General features: G+C 36.7%; 1 protein-coding gene across 1 annotated transcript in view; it reads left to right on the plus strand.

Moving 5' to 3' along the window:
* The window catches only part of LOC113062623 (serine/threonine-protein phosphatase 6 regulatory ankyrin repeat subunit B-like), a 70,994-nt gene that overhangs the window by 2,778 nt on the left and 54,346 nt on the right, over nt 1-13,870 (plus strand). The window contains exons 3-6 of the mRNA XM_026232601.1: nt 8,959-9,054; nt 9,689-9,802; nt 10,768-10,872; nt 12,414-12,512. Coding sequence (XP_026088386.1) covers nt 8,959-9,054; nt 9,689-9,802; nt 10,768-10,872; nt 12,414-12,512 — 414 coding nt within the window. The remainder of the gene's footprint in view (nt 1-8,958; nt 9,055-9,688; nt 9,803-10,767; nt 10,873-12,413; nt 12,513-13,870) is intronic.

Consider the following 13,870-nt stretch of genomic DNA (forward strand, 5'->3'; position numbering starts at 1 on the left):
CTGCATGGGGAGCAACAGCGCTGTTTTTGGTAAAACATGATTATGACGACTTCATTAAGTTTTGTTTTATAGAAAACTCTTTTTAAAAGATTTTCGTTTCGTATAAATTGTATCTTAATTTTGATCAATGTTTTATCAATCAGTTTCCCGTATTTAATAAATAAGAAGCAGATATATAGCCTAGCAGACAATGTAATAAGCTCGTTGAGCGAGACCCCACGGAATGAGCGAGCAGATCGGGATATTCAGAAATGCGCTCTCCGCTCACCAGCTCTGATCGGAACAAACCCGAACCTCAATGTCTGCGGATCTTGCAGAAACATACAAATAGACATAGCCAGACTATTTTAGTACAAATTATGAGCTTACTGACGATTTTTTTATAATTCTTGACAAAATTATAATATTTTAAGTTGTGTTGTGTGTGTGTTTTTTTTTGTTTTTTTTTTTTTTTTGCCTTGTTAGTTTCGCCTATGTTCCTATAGCCCAATGACGCTACGATGAGCATTCAGGAAGCGGGTCGGGTACAATATTTTATTTTTATTTTTTTGCGGTCCTAGTTGCGGGCGGGTTAGTTGAAAACGTTGGTATCACTGAGTTCATTATTTTGATAGACTTTCATATCTACTGCTGCCAGCCTGCTAGTATAACCTGTAAATGGCGGTGATTCCCTTTCCCCTTCACCATTATCTGCATCTTCATATTTCCCTGGGCCTGCGTTAAAATATGATGTTAGTTTCGGATTTTTTTTTTTTTTACAAACTGGTCGACGTTCTACTTTATCTTGTGCTGTTTTTCTTTTTTGCGAACCACTTTCATATTTACGAGACATTTCTGTTACATTAGATTAGCTATTAGATTAGTTAATGTCATCATTAGAATATGCGGCAATTATCTTATAAAGAATTCAACGTAAGTATGTAACGTGAGTTCGATACAGGCCAATAACCGAATGCTTTCAGACAATGATTAATTTTATTGGATTTCAGACAATTAATGATTGCAGGGTTCATTGAGTGAAAGAGGGTTTGACTGACACTTCTCGAGCAGGACTTGCAACGAGACTTGCGCGGGAGGGATTTTTCCGTGCCGCTCCCGCAAAGTTTTCTCCCGCTCCCGCAAAAATATATTTTATTTTCGTCCCGCTCTGGCCCGCAAAATCCCGCGGGTAAACGTATAGTAGTTTTTGCATATTCTGCCTGCTGTTCTGATATTTTTTCACAAGCTCCCCTCTTGAATAGCTATACATTTAAAAAAGAAACGGAAAATAAACAAATGTTTCATTTTATTTGCGTTTAATTAAATGGATGAACATGAACAAGGAACTTAGAAATAAAGAAATATAGATAGCTACAAATATACCTAGAATAATTAGGCTATATAGCCTATAAATTATATAATAATAATAATAAACCTGGATTTATTTATGGACCTTTAAATATCTAGCTATTTCGGAATCGAATTACACGTCGCTGTCTATGGTATCATCAGCATCCTCACATTTCGCAAAGTCAATTTTACTTTATTTTATTATAAATAAAGGTTTATTTGTTTAAAGTTATTTTATTTTGTTAGATATTTCCACTTTGGGGGAATCCCGCAAATAATTTTATTTTCCCGCAACCCGCACACAATAATATCTTGCCGCCCGCTTCCGCATTCACCCATCAAATATTGTCCTGCGCCGCACTCGGTGGCGCTGGGTAGTGCAGATCTCTACTTGCAACGCCCGCACGTGCATTCAAAGCAAAGCGATAATAAAGCGTAATTTTAAAGGGACAGCCAACAAATTATAAAATCCGATTACAATATTTTCCGGAATCATCGGAAGCCCGTGCATTAATGCGGCCCAGGGAGGAAGTGTTACTACGGATTATGGACTGGTATTTTAGCCGGACGCAACAGTTTGAAGTTAAAAACATCTTAATGGTGGATTTGTTTCTTACAAATGGGCATCTTTTTGCTTCTTCAGATGTTAACTGATGGATTGGAGTGGTGTCGATTACTTGTGGATTATCAACTGTTTGGACTTTGATTCTAACGGCACCCATTCATTGCAGAGGATTCATTGATGAGGGAGTGATGCAATGCTACATTGCCCGAAATATGTACTGATGAACATCTACATCTACGTCTTTGATGGCCTGAGGGTGATGAAAATTTCAGCAATTATTCATTTTATGGGTGAACTTTTCCTATTCCTCATTTTAGGTCTTTGCTCAAATCACAGTTTATGATCTTATAAACTTTTTATGCAGTCATGAAATCTGACACATAAAGCTTGTAATGTTTTAGAGGTATTACAGTACGTAGGTTTCAATATCTGAGTTTGCTGAGCAGTGGATGCCTCAGAGAGTAATTGTCTGTGGGTGTTTAAAAGTGTAGCTTGGATCAACTGTGAGCAATAGGTTGTATCAGACAGGAAAAATAAAGAGATGATGAAACTTGTGAGTGAGTGGGCGAGAGAGTTTAACAGGAAATCTGTCCGCTTGTTCAACATGTGCTGCTCTTCCAAAAACATCAGCTTTTTCATATATGTGACCCTGGAGCACAAACCCAGTCTTAAGTTACTGGGGTACATTTTTAGAAACAGCCAAAAAAAAAAAAAAAAAAAAAACATTGTATGGGTCAAAATTACTGATTTTTCTTTTATGCCAAAAATTATGGACATTTTCTACCATAAATGTATAAAAACGTAATTTTTGATTGGTAATATGCATTGGTAAGAATTTATTTGGACAACTTTAAAGGTGATTTTCTCAATATTTAGATTTGTTTTTTTTTTTTTTTGCACCTTCAGATTCCAGATATTATTAACTAAACTTAACTAAATATTGTCCGATCCTAACAAACCATACATCAATGGCAATCTTATTTAAAAATTTACTTAAGACTGGTTTTGTGGTTCAATGTTCATATAGAAATGAATACTTTTATTCAGCTAGGATGCATTAAATTGATCAAAAACAACAGTAACAACATTTATGGAAGCTGTTCTTTTGAACTTTTTAATGAAATAATCCTGAACAAAATATAATACATCAGGGTTTTCTCAAAAATATGAAGAAGCACAACTGTTTTCAACATTGATTCAACTGATTCAAATGATTTGCGATCCCCAAACTGATCGACTCAAATGATTAGCGAACCCACTCCTAACTCCCGAACTGATTAAAATGATTCGCGATCCCGCTACGAACTCCCGAATTGATTCAAATGATTCGCGATCCCCAAACGGACTTAAATGATTCGCGAACCCGCTTTGAACTCCCAAACTGACACAAATGATTCACGAACCCGCTGTGAACTCCCGAACTGACTCAAATGATTCGCGAACCCGCTCAGAACTCCCGAACTGATACAAATTATTTGTGACCCCCAAACTGATCGACTCAAATGATTCGCGAACCCGCTTTGATTCAAATGATTCGCGATCCCGCTATGAACTCCCGAACTGATTCAAATGATTTGCGATCCCCAAACGGACTCAAATGATTCGCGAACCCTCTTTGAACTCCCGAACTGACTCAAATGATTCGCGAACCCGCTCCGAACTCCCGAACTGATTCAAATGATTCGCGATCCCCAAACAGACTCAAATGATTCGCGAAACCGCTCCGAATTCACGAATTGATTCAAATGATTTGCGATCCCTAAACTGACTCAAATGATTCGCGAACCCGCTCCGAACTTCCGAACTGATTCAAATGATTCGCGATCCCCAAATTGACTCAAATGATTCGCGAACCCTCTCCGAACTCCCGAACTGACTCAAATGTGATGATGAATCAGAGTGCAGAATCTGTGAGATATTATTGTGAAGTATTGCAGTGCTGTGAATGTGAGTGTCACAGTGAGAACTCGGTTAGTTTCATTCTTGTTGGGTGTCTTTATGTGTTGCTCCTCATCTGTGGTGCCTTTTACAAGCTGTATTTCTGCATATACAAACATTTTTCACTCAGAAATTGCTAGTAAATTTCACAAAAAAATACAAAGAAATGGAAAGTAATACATTTAATTAAATATTAAAAAAATTATATTATTTTCTTGCCAAATGTATTTCAGTAATCTTTGTTTATTTACAACTTTCTAAAAAAAGTACAGTGTAGGACAATAGTCTATACACTTAGACGAGTGCCAACTCACTTCTAATTTACTTAAAACTCTGAAATCTTTTTTTCATTGATAACATAACGTACACACAGGGGTGATCTTAAGAGCCTCCTGGTGCGCTGAAACATTAAGTGCATACATCACATTTCTCTCACATCCAAAAACACACTTAGTTAGTGACATTGTTGATTTCGTGGTCTACAATCAAAATGATAATTCCCTCTCGAGCAAGTCCTGTGCAGTGCTGCCGATCTTTATGTGTTGCTCCTCATCTGTGGTGCCTTTTACAAGCTGTATTTCTGCATATACAAACATTTTTCACTCAGAAATTGCTAGTAAATTTCACAAAAAAATACAAAGAAATGGAAAGTAATACATTTAATTAAATATTAAAAAAATTATATTATTTTCTTGCCAAATGTATTTCAGTAATCTTTGTTTATTTACAACTTTCTAAAAAAAGTACAGTGTAGGACAATAATAATTAGCTTTTTTTAAGTTTAATCAAATGAACTCATAAAACAGTCATTTATTAGTCTTAAAATTTAATTAAAAAAAAATCTATTATTATTTTTATTTTTTTGGCAAACAGAGTGTCCCACAACTGAGGTTAGCTGTTATATTAAAACATGGAGAAAAAAAAACTGTGCATATTTCTTAATTTTTTTTTTTTTTTTTGGATATGCATAATAATAATAATAATAATAATAATAATAATAATGAAATAAAAAATAAATAATAATAATAATAATAATAAAAAAATAATTTCAAAGTATCATGCACTGAAGAAAATTTGGTGTAGCATTTAATTTAAATATATTTTTTAATCAGGAATTGCTAGTTTCACAAATAATTATAAAGAAATGGTTAGTTTTAACTAAATGTTCAGCACATTTAATTAAATTTGACATTTTGAAGTAAGAAAGCTGAAATATTATTTACTTGTAAATTGTATTTCAATTATCTTTGTTCAATTTACAATTTAAAAAAAAAGAAGAGAAAAAAAAACAATTTCACCATATAATCAATAATTAATACATTTTTTAATTATATTTCTGTGTAAAGTTGCTATAATGTCGTGGGTGAATAGTGAGTGATTTCTAGCTGTTTTTGTAGCATTGTTTGGCTGAAATGTTGTTTCCACTCAGCATCTTTTTTGTACTTGTGTTTTGACACTTCACTGAGCTGCATTTTAATTTTATGTTGTTTTGTTTCGTAGCTCATTGGTGCCTTTTAGCATCCATAACTTTTGTTTCAGGGGACAAGTCTGTACTCAAGGTTCTCCAAAGCCCTTGAGGTCTGAATTCAGCCTAGCTCCTGTTTCCCATTGCATGTATGGAATTACCCTATAGATTTCTGCTGATGTAAATACTCGTTTTGGACATTGTGTGGTGAACGAAGCTTGAATCAATCACTCTTGGGATGAGGGATATTTCAGTCCCTTGCCAATTATCTATCAAACCCGATTGGTTAGAAATGTGGAGAAGTTTAGTAGAGAAAACCTCAATGGTACTAAAAGCAATTCACTAAAATATCCTCTGCATTATATCCATATTAGGGATAAATCAGCTGTAATAATTTGGAAGTCCCAGAAATGAATGAAGTGGTGTGAGGTTCTTTGGTGCAGGTGCATCCATGATTGCCCTGACCTTTACATGTGAATTAGGAAGACCCTGAGCATCAATGATATGCCACAAGTACTCCATTGAGTCTTTAAAGAACTAACACTTCTCACGCAGAACACATAGCCCAAATTCATCCAGATGAGTAAGGACTGCATCCACATTTTTGAGATGTCACTAGTATATTGTCTAGGTAGCAGTGCACGTTAGAGAGGCCTTGTCAAATCTGATCCATTGCCCTTTGGAAAATTGCAGGTGCCGATGCAATCCCAAAAGGTAATTTATAGGCACTTAGGTGAGCTTTCCCACACGGGCACTTGTAGGTATGCATTTGAAAAATCTAACTTAGTGAAGTGCTGTCCCCCTGCTCATGATGTGAATAAATCCTCTATTTGTGGATTCACTGTTAGCTTAAAATCTCCACAAATCTTCACATCCCTGTTCCTTTTAACTATGGGCACAATCAGTGTGGCCCAATCACTGCATGTCACAGGGGAGATGACCCCCAGCTCCAATAGTCGATTTATATCGGCCTCTACTTTTGGCTTCATAGCATAGGGGACATTGCACACTTGGCAAAATCGTGGATGAGACTGTGGCCTTAGGGACACTGTGGCTTCAATACCTTTTAACAAGCCCAATCCTTTCCTGAAATTATCTTTTGTGTTTTGATAGCACTCTCTCAAGTGCATCCTTTTACACACTCTTAATTTCACGCCAATTCAACCTGATTTTCTTGAGCCACTCTCTGCCGAGTAGAGGTGGGGCACTTCCTTCCACGACATAAATTGGTAATTTAGCTTTTTGTATGTTCATTTTCACTTTAAATTCGATAACCCCTACTGGAGACAACACTTCTCCTGTATATGTTTTCAGGATCACATCAGTTGTGCACAGTGGTTTATGAGCTAATTGTGCAGTGTAAAGTTCTCTTGAAATTAGAGAGATAGCCACTACCGTGTCTAATTACATTTCCATAATTTCTCCTTCTACCTTTGTTTTAAGATGAATGTGGGACAATTCCTCCTTTTTAGTCATCAAATGCAGTGCAAGATCCGTATCTGTAGTGTCGTCACTAGATGAGTCCTTTACATCCATCTGAAGCACTTTCTTTTTCTGCTGGAAATATTTCACCCTATTTGACTTGGCCTTACTACATTCAGTCATGTGTTTCCCTTTAATTCTGCACACTATGGAAATGTGGCCTTTTTTTTACCACAACTGTGGCACTGTTGCTCTTTGAAATAACAGTCTTTCTCGTTATGGTTTGTTCTTCCAAAACGGTAGCATTTATTTCCTCCTTTTTCTTTCAAGGACAGTGTATGCACTTTCAAAGAGCTACTTAACATTTGAGATTCCCTCCCAGCTGTTTCCACAGACACTGCAATCTCCACTGCCTTTTGAAACATGAGAGTTGGTTTTGTCAATAGCTGCTTCTGTACAGACTCCGTTTTCAGCCAAAACACAAAGCGATCATGCAGCGCGTTTTGCAAATGCATCCCAAATTTGCCGTGTTCACTCAGGTTTTTCAGAACTGCGACATACTGTGCTACTGTCTCGGTTTCATGCTGACTGCGGTTATGAAATCTAAATCATCGGGTTCGGTGAGAAATGGTCTTTCGAAACAGTCACAATATCATCACATGTCTTCGCACCGGCTTATCAGTGGTGATCAAGCTCTGCGGCAGTCCATTTGTAGATGAACTAACCAACACCGTGACTCATTTCTCATCTGCAATATCGCTTGCAAAAACAAATTTGTCAAACCTTTCTATGTGTGTAGCCTGCTGTTCAGCTGACTCATCAAAGACATCCATATGGCCAATAAACACAGCCATTTCATTGGGAATTGTTCTACAAGTTCACTACATACATCCAATCAAATAATACAATAGCCAGACAAATCAGGCATTCGGAAAAAGAAAAAAAACAATCCTCATCAGCAATATGTTATATTTTTCATTTGGCAGATGCTTTAATCCAAAGCAACTTATACTTTTTATTTTTTACCTAACATGTGTTCTCTGGGAATTCAACCCGCAACCTTTTTGCGCTGCTAAAGCAATTCTCTACCACTGAGGCACAGATCTTATCTGTTATATAACATGAAATACACTTAGACGAGTGCCAACTCACTTCTAATTTACTTAAAACTCTGAAATCTTTTTTTCATTGATAACATAACATACACACAGGGGTGATCTTAAGAGCCTCCTGGTGCGCTGAAACATTAAGTGCATACATCACATTTCTCTCACATCCAAAAACACACTTAGTTAGTGACATTGTTGATTTCGTGGTCTACAATCAAAATGATAATTCCCTCTCGAGCAAGTCCTGTGCAGTGCTGCCGATCGAATCACATTTAAAATGCCCATACAAGGAATTCCACCCATTATGACGTCATGAAGAGCTGTACTGGCACAGAAATACATCCAACTCATTTTTATTTAACTTTGGCCGAAACTTTAGCAGGAGAATCCAACTTTTTAACTCTGTAAATAAGTCAGAATGCATAAAATAGCATTAGACCCTCCTCCCCTTTTAAAAATATATTTCAATATAATGCATCACTGGTAAATAAAAGTATAAATTTCTGTAAAAAAAAATAAAAATCTTACTGATCCCAAACTTTTGAAATGTGTGTGTTTGTGTGTGTGTGTGTGTGTATATATACATATATATATATATATATATATATATATATATATATATATATATATATATATATATATATATACAGTATATATATATATTAACATTTCTCTCTTGACATGATGGCTATCCCGCTGGAGTGTCTGTCGAGCTGCGCATGTGCGCATGTTACCATTGCATTTGATTTTCTCTTCCTTTTATCAAAAGCACTCATAACCCTCAAACACTCCTAACTTTAGATAGATTAAGTTTGGTCAAAAGTTTGGGATCGATAAGATTTTTAAATGTTGTTTGAAAGTCTCTTCTGCTCACCAAAAATTGTGAAATATTATTTACAATTAAATAAAATAAATCGATGTGAAATTTTGTATAATTTAAACCTTTCATCAAATCTGAAAGTTCAGCATCATTTCTTCAGAAAAAAAGAAGTAACGTTAAAAGGAATACATCTTGACAGATATTTTGAGCACAGTATACAACTAATAACTACTCACACTAAAACAAATTTTACACTTTTTTTGTTTTAATAATATGTAATGTATGAATAAATAATGTTTTTATTTATCAGGATGGTAGATCAGCATTACACATCGCTGCAGCTCACTCCAAAGAAGAGATTGTCAAACTACTGGCCAGTAAAACTGATCCCAATTTACCAGCAGGGGTAAGATGTTCAGTTTACTTTCATTTTCACTCAATCACATTCAGCTCATTCTAAGATGTGTTTTTGTGTAGTGAAAAAAACTAAAAAACTGGTACAGATGTTTCAAATAGTTTATTTATTTTTTTACATGCATGGGTTATTTAATTGCATTAAACATTTAACTAAAAAATAGTCAAATGTCTGCTTTGTGACTTTCAGGCACACATTTCTTGCACATTTTTAATAATGTAAATCACATAATATTATCGTAAAACAGTCTTTTAATGTGATTATTCAGTGACCTCTGGATGCATGATCGTGACCAATAACATGGGTCTCAAAAAACATTTCCTGTTTTTACTGGAAATAGGCACAACTATGCAGTTGATTATGTTAACTGTCTTCACTTGAGTTTATCTTAGTGAGTGTCTTTTCCCAAGAATTATAACAATTGTCCAGTTGTTGTCCACAGGGAGAAAAACATTTACAACAGTTAAAACATTTTGTATGTGAATCTCATGAGGTTAACATTGTACTCAATGTATGTCAAATGATACCTCAGTAATAAAAAGTCCAAAAACACATGAATTACATCACACTTTTTTATAGTATTTAATTCTCACACTGATTTAACTGAATTCCCATTCATGTTTAGCCCAATGATCAGTTGCCCCTGCACTACGCAGTGTCTCGACCGGCCGGAGGTCTCAGAGTCACGCAAACGCTGCTCCAGTTCAGCAGCAAAGATGCGCGTCTTACACCAGACAAGGTACAAAAGCACTGATCTCCCTCATTGATTCATATATGAGAAAAAAATGCCCTCCAGAAGCTTGCATTCTGCAAGTGAACGGTGCATTGTAGTGCCATCCCAAAGAGGCACAAAATCCTGCTGGTGGATTGACCTGCCCAACTTGATCCGAGCACCTGAGTCTTTAACCATCTTCAAGAAACAGCTGAAGACACATCTCACCCATCTACAATTGACCCCCTAAAACTAACACTCTCTATTCAATTTCTATTCTATATATTCTAACATATAAATACACACACATATATACACTTTGCAGTACTTGAAGTGGGTCATGTTTTGCCCAATTTTGACCCTCTGAAAAATTTATTTCCCCATTGTTGAAGCTTTGAAGAATTGATTGCCTAATCCTAACCCCTCCCTTAATCCTAACCCTTCTCCCACACCTAATCCTAAAACCTACCAATACCAATAATAATCTGGCAGGGAGGAAGAATTGGGCACAACACCGGCACTTCAATATTTTAATCTTTGACATATTGCCGGTACTGAGTCAAAGCGTCAGTGTCTTGGTGATTAGAAATGACACTATATAGCACACTACCCAGGAGGTGGTCATTTAAAACCGGTAAACTTATGGAAAGTTCAAGGATCCAGTAAGGTAATGCATTAGTAATATGTTTAAAACAATGCTAATGCAGAGAAAACAAGGGCAATTTCATCAGAAATGGCGGAGAGAATAGTGACTCATGTCCAGATTGCAGTAAACTGTTATTTTCAGCCTGTATTTGGCATAAAAGCACAAGTGTTTTATAATGAATGCTTGCTGAAGGTGTTTTAGATAATGCGCTGGTCATTGTTTTAGTGATTCTGAATGGATCAGTATTAGGGTTGGGAGATGTCTACCAAATCTACCATTATGAGTAAGTACTAGATCTTCTTCACTACGAGATCAAATGTTCCTTGTCGTTCTCCTCTCTGTCCAGGACGGCTGCCTTCCACTGCTGCTGGCTGTTGAAGCGGGGAATGTTGGGATTGTTCTGGAACTCCTCTCCAACCAATCAGAGCCACAGCTCAGAGCCGTGAAGGCGGTAAGCATCACATGACATTCCAAACCAGGATGCATTCATGCGATCGAATCAAGTTCTTTTTTTTCTTTTTCTTTTTTTTGCTATTTAACGACTTACCGTAATGCAAAACGCCTTTTCATATTATTTCCAAACTCCATTTGTGAAGTTAGCAAAAAACATGTGCAAGGAATAATCAGATGAAAAGCTCTGAATGCTATGATTTAGCTGGTTTTAAGTGTCATTAGTGGACAGTTACTCATCTGTTTCTCAAAATGAAGCTCTTTAGTTCTTAAATAGTCACTTTTTCCTTTAGATCTTTGAAGTCCATCAGAATTTGTGCTCTACATTTAGCCCATCCAAGTGCACACACACACACACACACACACACACAGTCAGACTCGAGTCAGACTTCGAGTCTCAATGCTGACAGGAGTGAATGAACAAGCTCTCTTCCACCCTCAATACCCATGGCTGAAGTGCCCTTGAGCAAGGCACAGAATCCCAGGTGCTGGAAAAAATAGCTGCCCACTGCTTCGGGTGTGTGTTCATAGTGTGTGTGTGTGTGTGTGTGTGTTCCCTACTCACTGCTGTGTGTGCACTTGAATGAGTTAAATGCAGTGCATCTATTCTGAGTATGGGTTACCATACTTGGCAAACATCACGACTTTCACTTTTTTTCACATAGCAGTAAATAGTGACCAAATGCAGTAACTTGGCTGCCATGAGAGTTTTGCAGGGAGGTTGGTAACTTTAGCAAGGCTACTGTAGCCTTCATATGGTATGAGTCATATCAAGCATTTTATAATGCCACTGTCAAAACAATATTTAGCCTAGGCATACATTTTTGTGCATTTACTGAACATTTGTGTAATGGCAACGACATGTGTTGACGACTGAGCGGTGATTGCAGTCAGGTAACTTATAAAGCACTGCACCATGACGTTATCGTTAACCACTTTCACACACGCACACAATATAAAATACACGATGATAAATCTAAAAATCAATACACAATACCTATATAAAACTATTTATTTACATGATTAATACTGAAAGAACTGCTATTACTGCACATTCACTATATAAAATAAAATTCACTGGAGGAAAAAGTTTTCGTCATCAGATTTGGAAGTCGCTCAAAAGGCTCGTTCGCGGTTGTGGCTTCAGTCGAATTCTGTGAGGCGCGGTGGTTTATGGGATGAGTAGTTCCTGCGCTCGAAATGAAAATATGTACACAGTCTTGTACCTTTGACTTTTTTTAGATTTTCTCTTATTTTTTTCACTCAAAGTTATATGTTATATGTTTATGACTTCAGCCGTAGCTGTTTATCCTCACACATGCTCTAAAACTCTTTAGATACGGATTTTTCCGAAAGTCAATGGGAGAAATGAATGGGAAATTTACTTCCGGCACCAGAGCTCTCTCGGGCTGTGGGCGGGACTGTGATGCTCTATAGTCTCAAATCTGTGATTGACCATTGTTTTGAAATCATATGACCCAATTTTACATCTCGGCATGAATATATCTGGTTTGCATTCTGATGATTGAGTTATGTTTCCAGGCGAATGGCGACACGGCACTTCACATCTGCTGCAGACAGAAAGATGTTGAGATGGCCAAAGTTCTGGTGGAGTTTGGAGCGAATCCGGACTCTCAGAATGTAAGAAACTCTCATACACACACACACACACACACATACACACACACACAAACATTTTATTTAAGTCCACTTAAAACAATTTACTGGGACATAAACATTATAGATGCAGTTAAATACATGTACAAAATCATGGACCAGTGGCATGCAACAGGTCTTCACAATATTAAGCATATCGCTCAGTTGTTATGAATATGAACACAGCGTCTCTGAAATTGTATTTTAGAGTTTTTGATATAAAAAGACTTTAGTCATAAAAGCTTCCTCTATGCTACACTCAAAGGTGCATGCAACTTCCGAAACGAACACCTCTACACTCCTTAATGATCACAAGAACATCTGGTGTATTAGCAGACAAACATGAAAAGATGTCAGAGTTACTACTGCAATACTGAATCATGGATGAATTTACACAATGTTTGCCTACTCTTGCTTAAAGTGATAAATGGTTTGATATGTCGTTCACTATAAGGTTCAACCATCAACCATTCTGTTGTGGCATGTTATGTGCATTCCCTTGTAAACATGACAGCCATTCAGGATATGTGGCAGTGTTTCTGTGATCTGTTCTGTAGTATGATGCCAACAATGAGGAACATGAGTTGTAGGACACCAGATAGAAAGATTGAGTCAGCTAGGAAAACTTGTAATCTGGTTTTACTGTGAAAATGGCAATGTCCTCACTGAGTGCAGTAGTCTTAAGAAATGAGTGAGAAACAGAGTGATCGGCGAATGGAAGACATAGTTTTCCCTGAAGGCTCAGTCCAGTCCTGTGTTGTTTTTGCTGATACTGACGAAATCCGTGAGAGTTTGCCAATTATCTGAACTGCCAATATATATCCGCACCTGTACGTTTGCTCGCTGAGAGACTTTTAATATTCAGAGAAAGCATGCAAGTTTTCCAAATGTCACTTTCGACATTTGATATGTTATCTATATTCTATTGTGAATAAAATATACGTTTATGAGATTTGTAAATTATTATCATTTTACTCACAATTTGTACAGTGTCCCAACTGATTTGGAATCGGGTTTGTACATGTGTTTCAAGTAAATGTTACATAGCCTTTTCAAACTTTTTTCCCCCAAATGAAGAATAAAAATGAACTTCATTTGAAGTATATCAGGGCCTTAAAAGAACAGATTCGATCTTACTTATGGCTTCGATAAGAAAAGACACAAGACAATGAGTAGAGAATAAAGGCTGATTTTGTACCCAAGGGACTTGTTGACCCTTTTGATTGCTCTACGTCTCTATGTTAATGGTTTTCCCCCCGGGGACAGGAAAGAGAAGGGCAAGACAGTCTGAAAAACATCCTGGACAATTAACCCTGTATAAATAGAGACAAACCATGTGAATG

The sequence above is a fragment of the Carassius auratus genome, chromosome 44 (assembly GCF_003368295.1).
Source record: "Carassius auratus strain Wakin chromosome 44, ASM336829v1, whole genome shotgun sequence".
In the NCBI taxonomy this organism is placed as follows: Eukaryota; Metazoa; Chordata; class Actinopteri; order Cypriniformes; family Cyprinidae; genus Carassius; species Carassius auratus.